This window comes from Tamandua tetradactyla, chromosome 1 (assembly GCF_023851605.1).
Source record: "Tamandua tetradactyla isolate mTamTet1 chromosome 1, mTamTet1.pri, whole genome shotgun sequence".
Classification (NCBI taxonomy): domain Eukaryota; kingdom Metazoa; phylum Chordata; class Mammalia; order Pilosa; family Myrmecophagidae; genus Tamandua; species Tamandua tetradactyla.
This window is the reverse complement of record NC_135327.1, coordinates 1,001,819-1,022,855: the sequence shown is the minus strand read 5'-3', so window position 1 is coordinate 1,022,855 and position 21,037 is coordinate 1,001,819. Positions and strand designations below refer to the sequence as shown.

The window sequence follows — 21,037 nt, the reverse complement described above, 5'->3', positions numbered from 1 at the left end:
CTTAGCTAACTCTCTACCAGCCACAAAGAGCTCTGTGCCAGATTGGGGAAGAGAGCCAGTGGTATTGGGTTTTTGTAATTCATGTACCAGTTCTCAAATTTTACCTTATTTAATATTTAGCTCACTTCCCATGTATTGCACTGTCACTCTATGCCAGACAACATCCCATGGGAGCATGGTCTCTGCATTTATTTTTTTATCAGATTTATCCTCTGTGGATTCCTGGTACTCAGAACTGTGCCTACCCACAGATGGTGATTGGTCAGTAAATACTTATTGAGGGAATTAGTGTAAGTGCTCTCCTACTTATCTCATTTGATCCTCACAACATCCTTCATAATAGGTATTGTTATTCCCTTTTTAAAGATGAGAAAAATGAAGTTTAAAGTGGCATAACTGACCTTTTCTTTTTTTTTCAGGATCACAAAGATATGTGACCTCTGAGTGAATATGTACTAGTTTTCTCCCTGCATGCTATCCCCACTGTAGCATATTTCAGAGATTTCTCCTCCTAGAAACACAAGGTTTAATAGGTTAACACAAAAACAGGTACTGGTTGGGAGGTTGTTGACTTACAATTTTGAGAGTTTTTTATTCTAAGTCTTAATATTTAACATCACTGCTGTCACCTTTCTTAAATGTCAACTGCTTTTATTTGCCATCATCACTGTCACCGGGATCACACAGATTCCTTTGTGCTACATGGATCTGCTGTCAGGCACCACCCTGTCCTGGTCACCAGGCTCTTCTTACCCGAGTCATTGACATCTTGTCAGCAGTGTCACCACCTTGCCCCTGGGCCTGTGAATATGGCCATGGTTACCTCCTTGATTGACACTTTGGAAAATTTGTCAACATGTTATTTGTTATATTTTTGGGATCCTAGCTAACTTACAAGCCATTTCTTAAAGTTAATTCACTATTTTTTCCTTAGAACAGACCATATTTGTATGAAATAGAAGCTCTGAGTAACAGTTTATGTATTATTTTCTTATCAGTTGATATTAATTAGTAGATTGTAAAGAAAAGCAGTATTATTGCCATAGTTCAATTGACTAAAAAATTGGACCATTCATGTCAAAGCCATAGAAAGAGAATACTAGAAATTTGATATTTGCATGACTTCTCTGCTATGCTCACCTGCTTTTGGTATCTGCTCAGATGACACTTCGTCAGAGGCCTTCTGTAGCCACACAAAATACCCACCTCCCCTGTTCTCAGCCACCCTGCTCCCTAGCCCACATATTCTGCATTCTATTTTTGAAGGTAAGTCACTTAGACACACAAATCTACACCCACAGGTATGCGCACACATCTGTCTTTTTGTCTGTCTTCTTCCCTCCCCCACCATCACACTGTATTATGAAAACTGTAAGACTGGAAAATGTGCTTTGTTTCCTGCTGTGTTCCTAGCATCTGGACACAATGCCTGCTATGTAGTAGGTCCTTGATAAATTATTGTTAAACAATTGAATATGCTGAGGAAACCTTTTAGATTATGGGACATTTGGGGTTTAGGAAGCACATTTTACAAGTTCAGTTCAGCTGACTCGTTGGTGATACCACCTTCGGTTGTTAAAAGAGCTGGTGCTTGGCAGTGGGAGTAAAGTTTATATGGAAAAAGAATCACAAAAAGAGCATTCCAGGAAGAGAGAGTAGCAAGTATAAATGTCCAGGGAAAGAGAGTTTGCTGAAAGCCACATGTGACTATGATGTGGAGTATTTTCAGAAAGAACGGTGAAAGGTAAATCTGGACAGAGGGATAGGACCAGCTCATGAAAACCCTTGTAGGATGATAAAGACTGAAAAATTAGTAAAATGTAATTATAAGATAATAAGAAGTTTTGATCAACAGCATAACACAATCAATTTCATATGATTTTGATTTTTAAAAGGCTGTTCTAGGGTGGTGCACCGGTGGCTCAGTGGCAGAATTCTTGCCTGCTGTGTCAAAGACCTGGGTTCAATTTCTGGAGACTGCCCATGCCAAAAAAAAGGGGGGGTCTATTCTATGCAAAGTGAAGATTGGATTGTAGTAGGAGGCAAAGAATACAAGTAAATTCAGTAAAAAGTAGTCCCTGGATTTAATGGTGACAATGAAAATGGATAGGGGTGCATGGATTCATTATTTTGGAGATAGAAATCATTAGCTTTACTGGTGGAGTAGAAGTAGAGAATGAGATACCAAGAATGATGCATACAATTTTTACTTAAACTAGATAAATGGTAGTGTAGTAAACCAAATGGGGAAACTGAGGAAGTTGAGGAGGGGGAATCTTGTGTGAGACTACATTAATTTGCTAAGGAGCCAAAGAGTTGGCGGTAGGGGTAGAGTTCAGATGGAGAAATGGTCACAGGATTTGAGTTAATATCATTTAATTTTCTAGCCTTATTCTGCATTCTACTAAGAGCAATATAAATGTAGTTCTTTAAAGAAGTGAGCAAAATAGAATCATTACTTTTTAGAAAATATTCTATAACCTCATATCTTTTCTGAAATTTTCCCTTAAGGATAGTAATTTCTCTAAATGGAGAAATGAAATCTGATTATGTTATAATCACTCTACCTAGGCCTTTCCACTATGAAAGCAACTAACCCAAATTCATTTCTTCTTTGCAAGTTTTTTCCCTCAATAGACTTTTCTTCAGAGTGCAAAGTAATGGAGCTTGAATTATTCTAGCCATAAGTAGGAACACAATATTATTTGTCCTTTGCTTTAAAATAATCTCAGAATGGATGCTTTTAGACCAGCTGTACCCCGAGATAGGGGGCACTCTAGTTATATCACAAGGAAATATAAATAAAATGATTAAGTGAAAGCTGTTTGATATTTTAAATTGTATGGAACATAGTGGTTATTTTCACTTTCTCAATCAAACATAACACCACTGCTATTCTTCCTTTTTAACAGTGATTTTAACAGTGATTTTCTTTATTTTATAAAAAAATTCATTCTAATAAAACATCCATGATACATGTAAGTTTATTTGTCTAAAATACCATGACCCAGCCATTGGAAGAATACTAGTGGTAAAGAATAATAATATAAGAAAGGGCCATTATAATTTAAGATCATATTTGTTTTTATTTCTATTCTCAAAAGAAAGGTATTGTGATCGAGTATCCTATTAATATCTAAGTGCTATGTACTTTTAGAATCTTAAGTATTCATGTATGCACTCAAACCATCAGGAATAACTTCAAGCCATGTGTGTTTTTAGAATATTAATATTTTATAAAAAAGAATATGTTGATGTAGATGTGGGACTCTTGATATAATGTAGAAAATGCAGGCTTTGGGTTTAGGTATTGCTGTATCACTGGTCAGCTGCTTACCTTTGGACAAACCTCGTTTTCCTCATTTTCAATAACAGAATGCTTAACTTGAAGAATTCTTAGGATCAAAAACAGGGAATAAGTACAAAAAACCCATCACGGGGTCTGGCACAGCACATATTATTTGTAAATACAATGCTTGATGCCTATCTTGTTGATTTTGAGAATAAAGCAAGTGTGCTATTTTTTTGTACTAAGCCTTGATATTTGGACAACATATTGGTAGTTGACACAGCTGATATTTTGTAATCAGATGAAGGGACCCATATAAGCCCCTTTTGGAGTATCTGCCCAGCTTGCAACAATGCTTACTTGTTTGGAACAGGATAGTACAGCCATTCATTTGCATAGTGTCACCCTCATGGAAGTCAACATCCAACGTGAGCATGGCCAAACCAGAATCTCTCACTAAGAAATAAGAGTTAGGGCAAGTCTCTATCCATGGCTGGAGAATTGGTTCTTAGACTTGGATGCCCAGTGCAATCCCTTGGGAAGCTTTTTAAAAAAAACAAAACAAAAACTAATGTTTAAGTCCCACTTCCAGAGATTCTGATACAATTACTATGGAGTCTGGCCTGGACAGCAGAAGTTTTTAAAACTCCCCATATCTTTCTTTTTTTTTTTTTTTTTTTTTAACATGGGCAGGCACCGGGAATCAAACCCGGGTCCTCAGGCTTGGCAGGCAAGCATTCTTACCTGCTGAGCCACCGTGGCCCGCCCTCCCCATATCTTTCTAATATGCAGAGTTCAGAATGGACTGGGCTAGGCCTGTAAGTTGGCAATCAGCTGAGCTATTATGGATCAAGAAACAGCCCGGCCACTTCCGGTCCTCGGCTCGGCGGCGGGAATCTCCTCTGAGGCGCGGCCCGTTTGCTGGCCCTTCTCCCCTCCCGCGTGGCAGCTCTCCGCGCCAGCCGGCCATGGAGAAGCAGCCGGAAGCGAGAGCCGTCGCCGAGCCCGCGGACTCGGGCGCGGAGGGCGGGGAAGACGGGCAGCTGCCGGTCGCCGGCGCCGAGGCGGCGGGCAGCGAGGATCGATCGCAAGACCCTGCTGCTCAGACTGAGAGCACAAACAAAACAACAACTTTTGGAATATAAATCAATGGTTGATGCAAATGAAGAAAAAACTCCAGAGCAAATCATGCAAGAAAAGCAAATTGAGGCTAAAATTGAAGACCTGGAAAATGAAATTGAAGAGTCAAAAATTGCTTTTGAAATGAAAAGTCTTGCATTAGAAAGGATGCAGCTTTCATCTGCACTTAAAAGAAACCTAGAGAAAACTGACACCAAAACTAGTTTGCTCATGGACAGCATGAAAAATGTATTAAAGTTAAATAAGTTAATAATGAAATCACAACGGAAATCTTGGGATTTAGAGGAAAAACTGCTTGATGTTAGAAAGAAGAGATTGCAATTAAAACAAGCTTCAGAAAGTAAACTTTTAGAAATACAGACTGAAAAGAACAAACAGAAAGGTGATTTGGACAGTGTGGAAAATTCAGACAAGATAAAGACCATACAACAAAACCTACAGTTGGAGATGCAGATTACGACAGTTATTCAACATGTATTCCAGAACCTCATTTTGGGGAGTAAAGCCAACTGGGCAGAAGATTCTGCCCTTAAGGAAACTGTTCTGCAACTTGAAAAGAATGTATTCATGATTTAATAAGAATTCTTTGTAGACATTTTTTTGTTTTTGTTTTTGATACATCATTTAAATAGCAAAGTGAAATGTATTTTCAGAGTTTTTGGAACTATTCTAATACAAGAACAGAGGAAGCCATGCGGCAGAAGAGTAACACAGATGTGCAGAGAATAAAGACAGATCTTAGGGCTATCCACCATCATTTCTCGCCTTTCTGATGTCCTGTTTTATTTCTGCTTGTGTTTCTTGAGATACCCCTGTATCCTCATAATAACCACCTGAGACTAGTATCTGTTACTTGCAACCAAAGGAATCCATTTTAAACTGGAAGTCAAAATTCAGGGAGGGCAGGAAAAAATATTTCATGTTAGGTTAGTCTGTGAGAAATCTGAGTTTGGTATATTTTCATGCCACTTTATCACTGACTTATAGAATGCACATATTATCATATAGTAACTGAATTGCCCAGAACAGTTACTTAACCTTTGCCACTAGATGGCTCTTTTTAGAGCCTTTGCCAGTTCAACAGTCTTCCAGAAGTAAAAGTTGAATGTTACTCTTCATTAGAATTTTAGGATCTCTATTTTATATATCTAGAATGAACCTTGTTATTATTTCATCTAAACTTATCATCTTAACTGAAGACTGATATAAAAAGATTTAAGTACCTAAGATCACTGGTTTGATACATTCAACATACATTTTGAGATTTTTTTTTTTACCAAATTTTATCCATGGTGCTGAAATTAAATGAAGCAGGAGACAGACACAGATGCGAGCAAACGAGTGCAGAGCAATGACCTTGCTTGTGCTGAGTCACGGACGCTTCCCAGTGGAGAGGATGCCAGCACTGCCTCTTGAAGGATTAGTTGGAATTATGAAAACAGACAGACTAGGCAGAAAAGAATACTTCAGAAAAAAATTAAAAAGCTACTGTATAGATGCGTTAATGAGATTGTTTTGTTTAAGAAATACGCATTTAATCAATTGAAGGGCAAGATGGCTGGAGGAGTGGCAAGAGGAGAGATTAGAAATGTAGGTGGGGTGGGGTGCAGGGGTAGAAGCAGATGATGGAAAAATATAATACTAATGAGCTTATACTTCCTTCTTTAGGTAGCAAATAGCCTTGAAGTAAATTGCAGATGGGAATGAAATGAAACAAAATAAATGTAGTTCTTATAAATTTGGGACTGCTCGGTCTTTGATGTCATGAGTTAATTAAAAAAAAATCAACTGGAAGTGACTAAAAGCTTTACTCTCCCCCCAAAACATGCTGACGGGAGAAATAAAGCAAAATTGAAAAAAAAAAAACTCACCTATCCACATCTATCTCAGTTTTAATATGTCACATGACTGGAAATGGCTTCTAAAAAAGATGTTAGTTTTTATCTTTACATTCTGAAAATCTGCTGGGTATATATTCTTTCCCTTTGTCTTTATTTTTTTGCCACTCCTCCCATTCTTATTTCAATTTTTTTATTACTTTAGACTCTTCTGATTCTGTAGTTTTCCTTTTTTTTTCTTCATTATATGCATTTTGAAAAACCAAAAGGTCCTGGCAAAATCCAGATTGATTGATTGATTTTTGTTAGAGCAGTTGTAGGCTCACATAAAAACCTTGCAGAAGATACAGAGTTCCTGTGTGCACCTCACTCCACCCACACACACAGTTTTCCCTATTATTAACACTTCAAATAAGTATGGTGCCTTTCTTGCATACAATTGATGAAAAATTATGTTATAATCATACTATAAACTATAGTCCATAGTTTACATTAGATATCACTGGTTATGTAGTCATGTTTTTCAAAAATGTTTATTCTAGTAACATTTAAACAACCTAAAATTTCCTTTTAACCACATTCAAATATATAATCCAGTGGTGTTAATTATAATTATATTAACAATGTTGTGCTAACATCACCCCCATCCATTACCAAAACTTGTCCAATCCCACAAACAGGAACTCCGTACCAGTTATGTAGTCAATACCCATCCTCTACTCCCATCCTGGTCCCTGGTAATCTGTATTATAGTTTCTGACTCTGTGAATTTGCTTATTCTATGTATTTCCTGTCAGAGAGATCATACAATAGTTCTCCTGCTGTGTTTCACTTATTTCACTCAGTGTCGTGTCTTTAAGGTTCATCCGTGTTGTCACGTGTAACCAAACTTTATTCCTTTTTATTTCTGAATAGCAGGCCATTGTACGAGTATACCACATTTTGTTTTCCCACTCATAGGCTGACGGACACTTGGGTTACGTCAGTCTTTTGGCCATTGTGAATAATGCTGCTGTGAACATTGGTGTGCAAATACTTGTTCAATCCCCTGCTTATTCTTCTGCGTATATACCTAGAAGCAGGATTGCTGGGTTATGTGGTGAGAGCTTTCTGAGAAATCACCAAACTGTTTTTCCACAGCACTTAAATCATTTTACATTCCCATCGACAATGAGCAAGTGTTCCCATTTCCCCACACCTCCTCCAGCACTTATTTTCCATTTTTTAAATAATAAACATCCTAGTGGATGTGAAGTGGTATATAGTGATTTTGCTTTACATTTCCCTAATGACAAATGATGCTGAGCAAATTTTTATATGCTTTCTGGACATTTCTCCATTTTTGGAGAAATATCTATTCAAATAATCTGTTCATTTTAATTTGTATTATTTGTCTTTTTGTGGTGACATTGTAGGATTTCTTTATTTATTCTGGATATTAAACCCTTATCAGATATGTTGCTTACAAATATTTTCTCTGATTCTATGGTTTGTCCTTTTACTTTCATAATACAGTTCTTTGACACATAAAAGTTTTTAATTTTAATGAAGTCCCATTTATCTATTTTTTTCCTATTATTCCTCTTCTTTGAGTGTCAAGTCGAAGAAACCATTGGCTATTACAAGGTCCTGAAGATGCTTACCTATGCTTTCCTCTATGAGTTTTATAGTTTTGGCTCTTATTTTAAGATCTTTGATCCATTTCGAGTTAATTTTTGTGTATGATCATGGATGTTAGCTGTGGGTTTTCATATATGCTTTTTATTATTTTGAGGAACTGTCCTTAAATTCCATGTATTTTAGTATCACATTAAGGAAACTATGATATATGCAATATAAAGAAATTTGGCCCTTTGTTTCCTCAATGATAAGGGGAAGTTTAAGTAAGCCAAAGCTTAAACATAAACCAAATATTTTCAATATAATTTATACATATATAATGATGTATTTGCCTTAGAAGTAGTTCCAAGTAATAAATTTGGCTATAGTGAATTGGAAAGGCTTAAGAATGGGTAGCTTTTCAGTAAATGGAGAAGAAAAATGACCTGTTAAAGGTGCAGTGTCGGGGGGGGGCAAAAAATATTTGAGAGGAAGAAAAACTGAAATCTTTGTTTTTGAATAGTGGCTTAAGGTAATGAAAATAAAAACAGAAAATTATTTTATTGTGGCTTTACCACTAATTGAGTAACTTACAGTTAGTCACTGAACCTCCTTTGGCTTTAGTTCCCTCTTAGTAAAATGAAGCCTTGAAGGTAGCTCATCTCTTTGATTGTTTTAATTCTAAATGTTTTCACCTGTATGAATAATTATAAATAAAACCTAAAAGGTTGATTGGGACAATCTGTGGCAGATGCTAAAGAGCCATCTATTTAGCTTGTTCCTCACTTAGTGAACTTAGTGTATCATTCTTTAAAAAAAAATTCGTAACTTTAAAATTTTGGTTCACATTGAGAATATAAAAAACATAATAAACCTCTAAAAATAAAAAGCATCTCAAACCCCAATTCTGAGCGATAACTCTGTTTATCATGTTGTTTTCTCTTTATAATAAATGGAGAAATGCAGCAAAAATTATAGCTATATTATATATAGCTATAATTTACCAAAAATGTTGGACTTACATATAATATTAACCCATTTTTTTCACTTGGTACATTTTGAACACCTTATGCCAACACATTATTTTCTCCTGCATCATTTCTAATGGCAGCATAGCATTCCTTCATACAGTTGTATTATTAAGGAATTATGGAACTAATCCATTGTTCTACATCTAGGTTGCTTCTGTGTGTTTTTATTTACTAACAATATTGGATAACTGGAAGAAAAATGGTTTCTGAAATTGAAAATCCAGACCATATTTTCTTTAGAAGGAAATATAATGAAGTTCATTTTGAATGGGTTGAACTTGAAGTAAGGGCAAAGCATTCATGGCCAAAAGTTCTTAAAATCTCTTGGACATCTGAATTTGGAGCTTGAGACTAAGTTTTGGGAAGAAATAGCTTTGTGGTCAGAGCTTAAACTTGAGATACATGAGCTCCCCAAGCAAAGGTGCAGAAAGAACAAGCTTTTAAACCACAGAAAAGGAGGCATCTGTTAGGGTATCTGTACATTGTGATGCTGAACAGACTGTGCTGTTGTAACACCACTCAGTTGTAAAAAGTCACAAAACAACAAAACAAAAAATAGCCTTGTTTGCAAAGGATGAAACAAATATCTGCCTAATAGATTGAAGATTTCAGTTTATATGCATATACAGGTGCACATACATGTCAATTGCATTTTTGTCATTAAAAGAAAAGAATGTATTTTGCAAGAAGCTATCCTCATTTAAGAGAATTTTGTGAGTTTATTTTTTTGCTTTTGGTGTTTTCTTTTGTTTGTTTGATGCTTAAGGAACATTTATATAGTTTGTTCAAGTCATTTCCTTTCTAAATATTAAGGCAACAACCTTCTTAAGAATTCCAGAGCAATATCTAGTTTACTTTTAACTTACACAAATGAAGAAAGTAAGTTGAACTACAAATATATGTATGCATATATACATACCTCCTCCCTACTTGAACTGTTGCCTAGTGCCATATGCAGTTACAATTATGAAGAAACAAATTCATCTGCAAAATGAAAGGATATTAGATGATTCAATAAAAAGCCCTAAAACAAGGAGAAACCTTGTAGTGTCATCCATGTCACCTCATGCCGAATACGGGACTACAAATATTTCTGCTACAGCATCAGACAGAAGTTTTCCAAGTGTTGTTTCTAAGATTCTCCAAACAAGGAAAGCATGCTTCTCTGTTTTTCTCAGTATCAATCAAATCTTGGTGACAGAAAATTCTACCTTAGTGTAATCTATCTTTATTATTTTAATTTAAATCATGATTAAACAGAGCTAAGAAAATATCATCAAAGATGAGTTCTCTTCTACAACCATACCTGAACATACTCATACTCACACACACTTATTCCCTACATTATACATGATAGCTTTATCTTTGACAATAATCCTTTCAATAGCATTGTGATCCTGTGTGAGGACAGATAACCCAAATGTTTGCAATACTGACCAGTATTCAGAAATGTGCCTGGATGCCTAACACATCCCTGGCAGAAGGTGCCTGCTGTAGCTTGAAGACGCCACGCCATCAGGTACTTCTTTGCAGATAAAAAAGATATACTAGTCTTTTGCTTGACAAACTTGATGCCTTTTTACATATCTAGTGAACTTTGCTTTACATTATAAATGTTGAAGGGCAAGACACAATTTCTAAGCAAGTCATGGCAATCTGTATCTACACAAGGCACACTCTTGTAAAATTGAAGTTCTACTCAAATAAGTTTTCTTTTGAGTGATGATTCACAAGAGAAATGCTTTCTTACTTTTGAATTACCTTGCCCTGTCCATTCAGTAACCAATTTTGCTGAACAAAAAAGCATCCTTTTCATATTTGCCAGTTTTGTCTTTCATAGATAAATAGAAAGAGACAGACACAGAGAGAGACTTTACAAAGGCCTGATGAGATTTTTAAATAACTTCTCCAGAAGGAAAGGGGGCCTACATTTAGCAAGCACCTACTATGCTTCAGTGTGGCATGCACTTTGCATGACGTTTTCATTCAATGATCTCATAACCCTACAAGATACCATCATTACACTGATCATTTGAGAAAGGTGAACTTTCTCAATGAAAGCTTTTTGAGTACCACTTGAAGACTTTGTTCAACAAATTATCTATTAGGTACTGTTTGGTACTTGAAGAAACAGATTCCCCTCATGCACGTGAATGCTGTACCCACTTTACAAATCAGATGTCTCTCTATGGCTTATGGTCTTGTACGTTTTCCAATATCCCTATGAGACAGGGACTAGGCAACCAGCATACGTGCTGCTATTCTGAAAACTATAGAGAAAAGACATGGACAAGTTAGGTGACTTTCCTAAAACCATATCAACAGTAGTAAGATTACTGGGAGATTCAATTTAGGTCTCCTGATTTGTGGCTCATATGTCTGAGCACTGAAAATATTTCCACAAATTAAGTACAAAGATCCTGGTTAATGAGACCAGGGAGTTAAATTCTATAATTTTCTCCTTATACATTTGTATCTCAGTATATTTTAAACAGAGGTTTTTGCATATTTATTTATTTGATATTACTGATGTTAATACTCTCCATACTGTCTTTTAAATTAGAAAAGGATGGTATTATACAAATTTGGTTCATTGCTAATTGATTTTTTCCCCATCTTTCATCATTGTGAACAGAATGATTAAATCTACATGAACTCAAACGCTGTGTTGAGATTTTCATACGAGATTATCGGGATAAATCAGATGTGATGCAAGAACAATTATTTTGTTTGTGTTTTTACAGTCACAATATGGAGCTTCAGTTTCTGCCAAGCCTGATCTGCCTATCTTTTATATGCCAATTGATACGGTGGACATTTTGTGGAAATGGCTGGACTGAAGTTCACAAATCCTTTTGGTCTTGCTAGTGCAACTCCAACCACCAGTGCATCAATGATTCGATGAGCATTTGAAGCTGGGTGGGCTTTTGCTTTGATGAAAACTTTTTTTCTTGATAAGGTAAGAAAATATACTTAAAGTCATGTTTAAATGTCCACCATGCATTTTTACTGGGGCACTAATATTATATGGGAAATATTTTTCACTCAGAAATAAGAGTGATTAAATTATTGACAAGACCTATCATTGCCCTTTAGACTTTACTTTCTTTCCATTCTTTCTATTCCAAGGCATGGGGGTGGAGGATGGCATGTGTTTTCTCGTTTTATATTGTCTTGAGAGCATCAAAATATATATAATGCAAAAGTGACTATTTCATTTCATAATCACAACTGAATGCATGTTAATTTTGATATTATTAGTAGTTTTGTGATTTCTGGATATGTGTGACTGAGAGCACACACCTGAATTCAAAGTTAGAGAGATAGTAGGCGCCTTCTACAAAATCCTGACATCTGGTTCATGTCAAAAAGAATCACTGTATCATTGGTTCTGGTTGTAAATAAGATTGTTCTTGAATCTTTGAATCTATAAACTTGCCTTAAAATGTAAATGCCTTGAGTTTCACATAGTAGTACAACTTCGTCCTCATCCTGAAACTGGGTATACTCAGTAGAAATGAACTAGATATTAAAGTTGAGATCGATTCTTTACAATATGAAAGCACATTTAATTTTTTTTAGAAAGAGCAAATGCATGTTTTCAAAGTAGAATGATTTATCCAATAGAAAGTTGCATCCTTATTAAGGTTCTGAATTGGAAAAGAACAGCAGAATTTAACATTTCTTAGTCCTTTTATTGATGAAATTATAGATGCTAAATCTATCAATGTATTTAGTATTAACTGGTAGTTAGTAATAATTGATGCATTAGAATCTATGAATCTAGTGACTGAAAATAAGGTGTCATTATTTAAATCAGCCTTATCCTTAGGCAAAGAAAATAATAGAGAACAAACATGCCCCATTAAACACATTCTCTCTTTTTCCTCTTCCTAGGATCAATAGCTGGCATTGTTATGGCTTAACCATTACGGCTGTCTTATTCTGACAGCTTTACAAGATGCTATGTATAAATGTGGTCAAGGAAATCTAGAGACTCCTCAAAAGTTAGGGAAAAAAGTGCATGAAAATATACTTTTTTGCATATTTTGATTTTTAATTATTAAGCTAAGGGGAAGTTCATTTTCAAGTGAATCGGTTGAAAATTTAGAAATACTTTTATTTAAAATATTGTAAAACAAATGTAGCACAGTAGATTCAGTTTTAGAATACAGTGAGTTTACAACCAGTATGAAATATTGATGATATATTTGTCTTTTTTTAGTTTGTCCATTAAGAGCCACTGTGATGCCATCATTAAATGGTTAATCTATTGGTTAAAACTGAGTCCCAGATAGCATTTAATGGCTATATATTTGTTATTCTATTTAAATTTTTTATATATAAATGATATTAGGAGGCTAATGAGCACAAGAGAAGAATTGTAGGAAAAAATTTTTGCTTTCAATTTGCTGGGGTTTTTTGCTTATAAAAATTGAATTCTGATTAATCAGAGACATCTGTCTTTACTCTGTTGGTGACATGCATTGATTTGAGATGTTGTCTCTTTCAGTAACCTAGAAGCAGTTGCCCTTAATAGGATCACCAGCAGAAATAAATGTAGACACCGACTTCCTTCTCAACCTCCAATTTGAATTTAATCTATCAATTCAGAAGTTTGTGATGCTGGTTCAAAAGGAGAGTTATAAACAAATGCAAATTAAATTTGGCATGTGAAACATAATGATGGGGGATTTTAAGAAGCTCTATTTTATCTTCTTTCATAGTGGGCATAACAAAGTATTTGTGCAAAAAAAGTATTCTAAACATATTTGTGCAGATTGTAATGACAAAAATAATGATAACACCATGAGCTTATATATTGCCATTTTCAAACCATGATTTTTGCTCCATTCATGATTTTACAAAGTAGTCAGTTTGCTTCAAAGAGAGCTAATTTTTTGTTGTTTTCGTATATTGGCTGTAATTAGTGATTAAAACTTTTGTAAGAATATAATTATGTCTTATGAACGTCTGTGCTTTCTTATTGATGAAACGTTGTGCTGTACAACTCAGTATACGAATGCATGGTTATCCCACAGCCTCTTAACAAATATGTCTATTAAAATATTATCTATTTGTGTAACATTTTAACATACCAATTTAAATAAGCCTTGTTATCATTTATTATGCCAATTCAAGGAGCTATTTAAAATGTATTAAAATGCAGAATCTTGACATTTGAAATTTGGATGTTCTTAGTATGACAAAGGTTATTCTATGGAGTTTTGTTATCATATGACATATTAATATTTCACAATACAGTTTTGATGAAGTACGATTTGCCAAGCCTGCATATGATAAAGAAATTAAGTGCTTACCAAGGGAGATCAGTAAACATTAGAGCCCTGCCTGAACATCTGCTGGAAATGTTATTATCCTGTCCTACTGACAGTGTGGCTCCCTCATTGTTTTTCTAGATTGACAGCTGAGTATTGCACTGATCTCTTTGGCAAATATGTGTAGGTGAACTTTGTTTCCTTTTTTATTTATTTATTTTTATTTTGGGGGGAATTTGGAACATGCTTTTGATTTTCATCCTATATTTTTTTATACTCTTGACATTTGTAGGTGCCAGATTGAGGTCTAATATGCTGTAGCAATGATAGGCCATTGACTTACAGTGAAATGCCAGTTGATAACTCAGTAAACAAAAATATTATTATTCTTTACTGTGCAGTCTGTCTAAAAGCTGTGTGTGCTTTTCTTTAGGGAGGCAAATTATCAGATTTTTAATGTCAAATAGAAAAAGATCTGGGTTTGCTTTTGTGCTAAATAACATCAAAGATGGCCCCTATTAATGCTGCCCTTCCTCCAAAAAATGTCACAAAATCCTTAGACTGCTTTTCTCGAGATTTAGTTTATATTTAATTGAAATGATAAAATGGTATTTAAAATATAATCTCATATATTTTTTCTCTTTAAATATATTTTGGGTTCAAGCTTCAATGAAAAGAAGTCAGGGATAAATCAACCAGTTAAGAAAAAAGTAAAGCTAAATTATCATAACACACCAGATAAATGGTGTGTTTAGCTAGAAATATTAGAAATGCTTTTACTTTATATAAAAACCTCTTGATCTGTGGTTTCATTATATTGAAAGGAAATAGATAAAAACATTTTGTTTTTGCTGATTATCTCCATAAATTTTGTCCTTGCAGAGAACAACAGATTACATGCTGCAGATATATAATATTTAATGCTGAATTATATATATATATGTATATATATATATGCCTTTATCACTGTACACTTAAACAAAATTACAAGGAAGTGTTTATTACTATCTGAAATAAAATCCAAACCCAAGCAACAGTTCATTTCATTTGTAAACAATATATAGATATCAAAGTAGATTTATGATTGATTTTTAATAATATCTTGAGTACATATATTTTGTTTCAATAAATATCAGATGTTAGGTAAATATGTGCATACATTCTGAGATCATCATAAAATGCTGAAAACTAAAATTAAAAGCCGAGAAATATTTGAGTCTTCACTTATTTGGAGTCAAAGTTTGATTTTAGCTGTTTCCATAAAATATTACCTTATCATAACAGGATGCTTAGAGTACAAAAAGACTTTGATAAAAGTTTCATAAATATTTGTTGGAGAAATGAGTTAAGCAAATAAATAGATTCTTGGGGGCAATAAAAAGTTCAGCATAGTGAATTTATTTTTTTCACACGATTGGACAGACAACACATAAAAAAATTAACTGTTTTGAATACTGATCTCAAAGAAGAAAAGACCGATTTCAAATTTTCTCATCCTATATTGCTTTAGTGATGTAATGTATAGTACATCTGCATGTTTAAAAATGAAAACATCAGAGGAATTTCTGAATGTATGGATTGTATTTTAAGACTTAAGCTGTTGCCCTTAGCCTTTAAAAATGCAAAAAATATTTGAGAAAGCAGACTACTATCATACAATATTAGGAAAGTACATAAAAATAATCTGGCCAAAATATCTAAGCTCATATGTCAGTAGCCTTATAGAAGAAATATAACCTGTTCTTGAGTCATTTTAGTAACAAATAATATGCTAGATCCTTAAGGCAGCCTTTTGTAACTATGGAAGGATCTAATATTTCAAATATCTTCCTTTCATTGCCTCTAAGTGTGCCTTTTAATAAGTTCCATCTGTTCTGAGATATCATGGATAAAGTAGTTTAACTTATTAACATAAATAATTGTTGATATTAAAATATGGTTGATTTTTTTCCAACTAAACATATACCCTATAGAAAGGCTAACAAATGTGGAAGGTAGGGTAATGCAGGGAAAAGAGTTTTGGTCTCAGAGATGCCACTCTCTATCCACAGCTACCTCTAAACCACTATCTTGGATATGTTTTTTAACATTAGAGGTTATTGTTGTTGTTGTTGTCATTAACTATTTGTGAGTACTAGAATGTATTGGCATTGCAAAATTGTTTTTCACATTGTTCACATAATTTCTCATTCAATACTCATAATCCCTATAAGGTAGGGGGTTTTTTGTTGTTTGTTTTTTTTTTTTAATAGAGTGATAGGCTGGCAAAGTTAAATAAATTGCCCAGGGCTTAAAAAAAATTAATTATTTGTTTACAATTATATGCACTGGCAATACAGGCTGAGCTTAGAAGAGCAGTTCCTCCACCTCCCATGGTATATGCTGGGCTCACTCGTGCATTTGCAGTCAGTTGGAGGATTCCCTGGGTCCTAGCAACGTGGCCTCACTCATGTGTCTGGGACTTCCATTTTTTCTATCATTGATGAGATGGCTGGGCCTCTCTCTCTCTTCATCTCACGGTGATTCGTCCTCGAGATTGCTAACTTGGGCTTGCTCACAGTGGCAGTATTCCAAGAGGACAAGAGGGGAAGTTGGAAGATTTCTTGAGGCAAAGGCTCAACAATCACACATTGTTATTTGCACCATATTCTCTTGATCAAGGCAGATCTTGAGGCAATCTCAGAATCAAGATGCAGGGAAATGCCATATACTTTTATTCATAGGAATAACAACTAGATCATATTGCAAAGATGCATGCATGCAGTAAGGAAAAATTATTACTACCAATTTTGAACTAGCCTGTCTTAATCTACCCTCTGGTCTTGGTAATTCATATCCTCTTCCTCATATGTAAAAGGAAACCACCCTTTCTCAAGACACCCAAAATATCATCCAATCCTGGCATTAGGTTCAACATCAGTGATCTTTTGATGTGTATCAGGTACAAATGCATGTAAGACTCCTTCTCTTCATCCAGGATTCTGTGATGAGGAAAGACAAGTCATCTACCACCCAACATAAAATCATATGGTCATGATAACCACAGTAGATACTCTCATTCACAGATAGGAGAAAGAGAAAGTGCAAAGCAGTCATTAGGCCATAGCAACTTCAAAATTCATTTGGGCACATACTGTCAAGCCCCCTACTATAGGGACAGAGAATGTTCCTTGATTTGGGCCCATTTCTGCTCCTTTGGAATTGTTCTCTAATCCATTATCTTTTAAAACTATTGCCTGTGCCCCTAGGCTCTTGATTCTAGCCTCTGAATTTTTTTTTTTTTTAAGAAATGGCCCATATCATTAGCTGAGTAGCTTTTATAATTCATGCCTACCCATAGAAAGCTAAGGTTCTCTATTTCTCTTATCATTTTGAATGGTCTCTTTTAACTGTGGCTGTCAGTGATATCATAAAATGCTCTTAAGAACTTGTGAATCTATTAAGAGCCAATCCATGTCCTGAAGGTACACCCGTAATTCTTTTTGAGAAAAAAAACCTTTTTCTTTGGGTATGTTCTGTGGCTGTGATACAATGCCTTTAAGATATTTAGAATCCCTATTGTCTACCTGAGAGAATCTACTAGGATCTTTCTTAAATCTTTCTAAGATCTTAACAAAGTATCCTAGAGAACACCCTTCATTTGATCTTTACCCTGACGTCATTTCTTATTTTGAGAATCTATTTCCATCAGGGAGAAACTGAGTATAAAGGATAGTTTTATTTTCCAACCCATCACGCCCTGGACCCCTTCGATTTATTCTAAATTTTCCAATATAATTACGTCTTCACCTCTTTTCCTTTTCAGACTGTGATTTCACACTTGTTAATTAGTTAATCATTTTTGGTAGAATAGACAAGGTGAGATTCAAGTAGACTTTTGATAATATAAATTGATGTGTAAAATTTTGATCTGGGCTAGCTGATCAAGTTAGAAGAACCTAACTTGTAATGGAAAATACCTCTTATTCAGTAACTTTTTTTCCTTAGAGCAACTGGTGTTAAGGTTAATGGAAAATTCTGATAATTATGACTAATGTAAATTTCCTTAGAGAACAGTCTTGCTCTTTGAGAAACTGATTTTACTCTCATCCTGTCTCACATAACTCTTTTGGAGATTTAAAATACAGCTAATTAAAGGTATCCATATTGTAGGTCTGTTACGATGATATAGTTTTTGGTTGAAATTAACATGAGTTAAGTTCCATAATGCCTTCTTTGACTTTGGGTTTTTTGTTTTGTTTTGTTTTCTTTTTGTTTTGTTTTTGTTGGTTTTTAACAAGATTTTAAAAAGTCATTCGTAAGTAGGGATACTCTTTACCTTCTTTAAAAGAAAAGGAAATAAAAACAATATTTACATACTGTTTAAATAATTTAATGTTGAAACTCAGTGATAACTTTCAAATTTTTGTTAAGGTCTACATCAGCTAATTTATTGCAAGATCTATTCAGTTTTACTAAAGTCACAGTTCTGTTTACACTCCTTTTCCTTCTATTTTGCACTGCTTCATAGCCAATCACCACTACTTTTGAAATAAGGTGTTATTAGATGCTGAAGAAAGATACTGTTTTTTTTTAATGAAATGTTTAGCCCGACTACCCTTTCACACACTAATTACCTTTTCTTACCTTACTCCCCATCTGCTTCTCTCACTTCAGTTATGTCTACTGCCCTTTTTATCCTGCTCTGCCTATTCATTTGCATGTTTTTCCACAATATCTCATATGTCTGGAATAATTTCTCAGTTCTCGTCTGCCAAATTTCCTCTCTAATAAAAATTAAAATTCACTTGAAATTTGCCATCAAGTAAAGTGCCACTTTTAGGTAAATGGACTAGATTGGAAAAAATCCTGAGAGCTCTTGCTAATGGTTTCTATTTACTTTCTTTTTTTATTTAATTCACTCAGCAAACATTATTAGGCCCTAATCATGTAGTATGTATATGTGTGTTGTGTGTATATATATATATGTGCTTGCATCCTGTTTGTGTGCATATATATATACATACACACACATATATATGTAACATATGTATTCTTTATGTATGTATAAAGAAATGGTCTATGGTCTGAAAAACTTAAACTCTAGTTCAGAAAGCAATTAATGAAAAGACAAAAAATGACTGGATGTTGACATGAGGCAATAGAGCTTCTTAGAGTAAAAAGTATTTTCCTTTTTTGTTTAAAAGTTAAGGAAAATGGCTTCACATTTGAGCTATGTCTGTCTTCTAGGCAGAAGAGACAGCATGTAGTAATCTATGTTCATAAATGAGAGCACAAAAATATTTAAGATTCAGCATAATGTAACATAAGATGGTATAAGTAGCTATAGAGATTGTAGAAAAGGCCTTCTAGACTAGGAGTTTAATTGTGATTATATAGACAATAAATCTGAAGAGATTTTCAAATGGGGGGAATCACATAATTCAATTTGGGAGTTAATGTTAATCATAATATCACTTCCAGCCACCATTTAAACAACTTCCATGTCTCTCCCATACACATCCTCTTTTATGATTAAACTAGTCTATTCACTTGACTTATATTTGCATCATCTGTACCAGAAGGCAGCTGTCTTTGTATGATGATCAATATCCAAACCATCTTTTAAGGCCAGTGATGACCTCTGTAGCTACCTCACCCCATGGTTGTCTTCTCTCTGTGCTCTGAACTATTATAGAGTTTATGGTCTATACAGTTCAGGTTGAATGAATCTTTATGGATTTGTTTCTGTTTTTCCTAGCCTGTATATAAGCCTTGGGAAGGGAGGTCCTGTTACTTCAGGCAATGATAGAATGGTTTGCAAATAGTGGAGCCAGAAAGTACCTCTTGATTGACTAGTTCCCTAGGTTAATCAGCAAGACAATTGTAATTTGGGATGTACAACACTCTTCAGCATATTGAAAATATGAATTTGGTAAATATCACTAACCCCTGAGAACCAATTTAAATTGTTAGCATAAATATAATCATATAGAACTATAATATTCTTCTTTAGGAGACTTTTATTTAGGCTAACTCTTTCTCATGAGTGCTTTTATGGGTTCTTTGGAAATACTTTCTATCTCTAGGAAACTCTGACCTATAGTTCTTTTGATGCATTGGTCATAGCTTACTCCTTACACAACACCTACGAACTCTTTGACTTCTTTAGCTTTTCCATGCTGAGACTTTGCCTTCTTGAGAATTCCTACTGAAAATAACTTAAGGTGACCTCACACTGCCTTATTTATTTATTTATTTATTTATTTTTGCAGGGGCAGGCACTGGGAATCGAACCCAGTTCTCCAGCATGGCAGGTGAGAACTCTGCCTGCTGAGCCACCATGGCCCGTCCTCCCTTATTTTTATATGGATTCTTCAACCAGTCCACAGAAGACTCTTACATATCCCATATCCACTGAAAAATCCTAGAAGTGCAGGCTGGTCCAGAAGTAGTTACATTTCCTTTAGTTACATTCCTTTCAACTTCCAACAGCATACAACTTGGTTCTCACAGTACAGATGTATCAAGCAAGAAGAGTGAGACACTTTCTCCTGTACACCAGCCTACAAAATATGAAAGAAAACTGAAAGGAACACATATCAATACCCCTTAAGGGGCTTCCTTCAGCTCCTCTTTCTCCTGGGGCTTGGATTGAGATGGAACCATCAGCACACTTCAAAAGATCATTTCTATTGTGTGCAACATTCCTAACTCTTTTCTGCACCCTTATTGGATAAGGATATGAGTGCTCTATGCACATTCTTGTCATCTCCATGGACATTTCTCCAAGAGGAAAATTTACTTTTGTAACTGATTTCTATTTCCCTTAGGGTCCCAATCAAAATTAACATTTTAATTTTCTGCTACATTACTCAAATC

General features: G+C 34.7%; 1 protein-coding gene and 1 pseudogene across 3 annotated transcripts in view; one reads left to right on the top strand and one right to left on the bottom strand.

Annotated features, from left to right (window-relative positions):
- LOC143688505 (uncharacterized) overlaps positions 1-21,037 on the bottom strand; it is a 61,399-nt gene that overhangs the window by 2,579 nt on the left and 37,783 nt on the right. The window contains exons 5-6 of one of the 3 annotated variants that reach the window (XM_077166537.1): positions 9,817-9,881; positions 5,275-5,308 (exon numbers count right to left, since the gene is read on the bottom strand). The exons of the other annotated variants lie outside the window; for them this stretch is intronic. Of the exons in view, the coding sequence (XP_077022652.1) occupies positions 9,840-9,881 (42 nt within the window). The 3' untranslated portion in view covers positions 5,275-5,308; positions 9,817-9,839. Of the gene's footprint in view, positions 1-5,274; positions 5,309-9,816; positions 9,882-21,037 lie in introns of those variants that run through there. 3 annotated transcript variants of the gene reach the window in all.
- Positions 4,164-5,090, top strand: LOC143683045 (centromere protein H pseudogene; annotated as a pseudogene).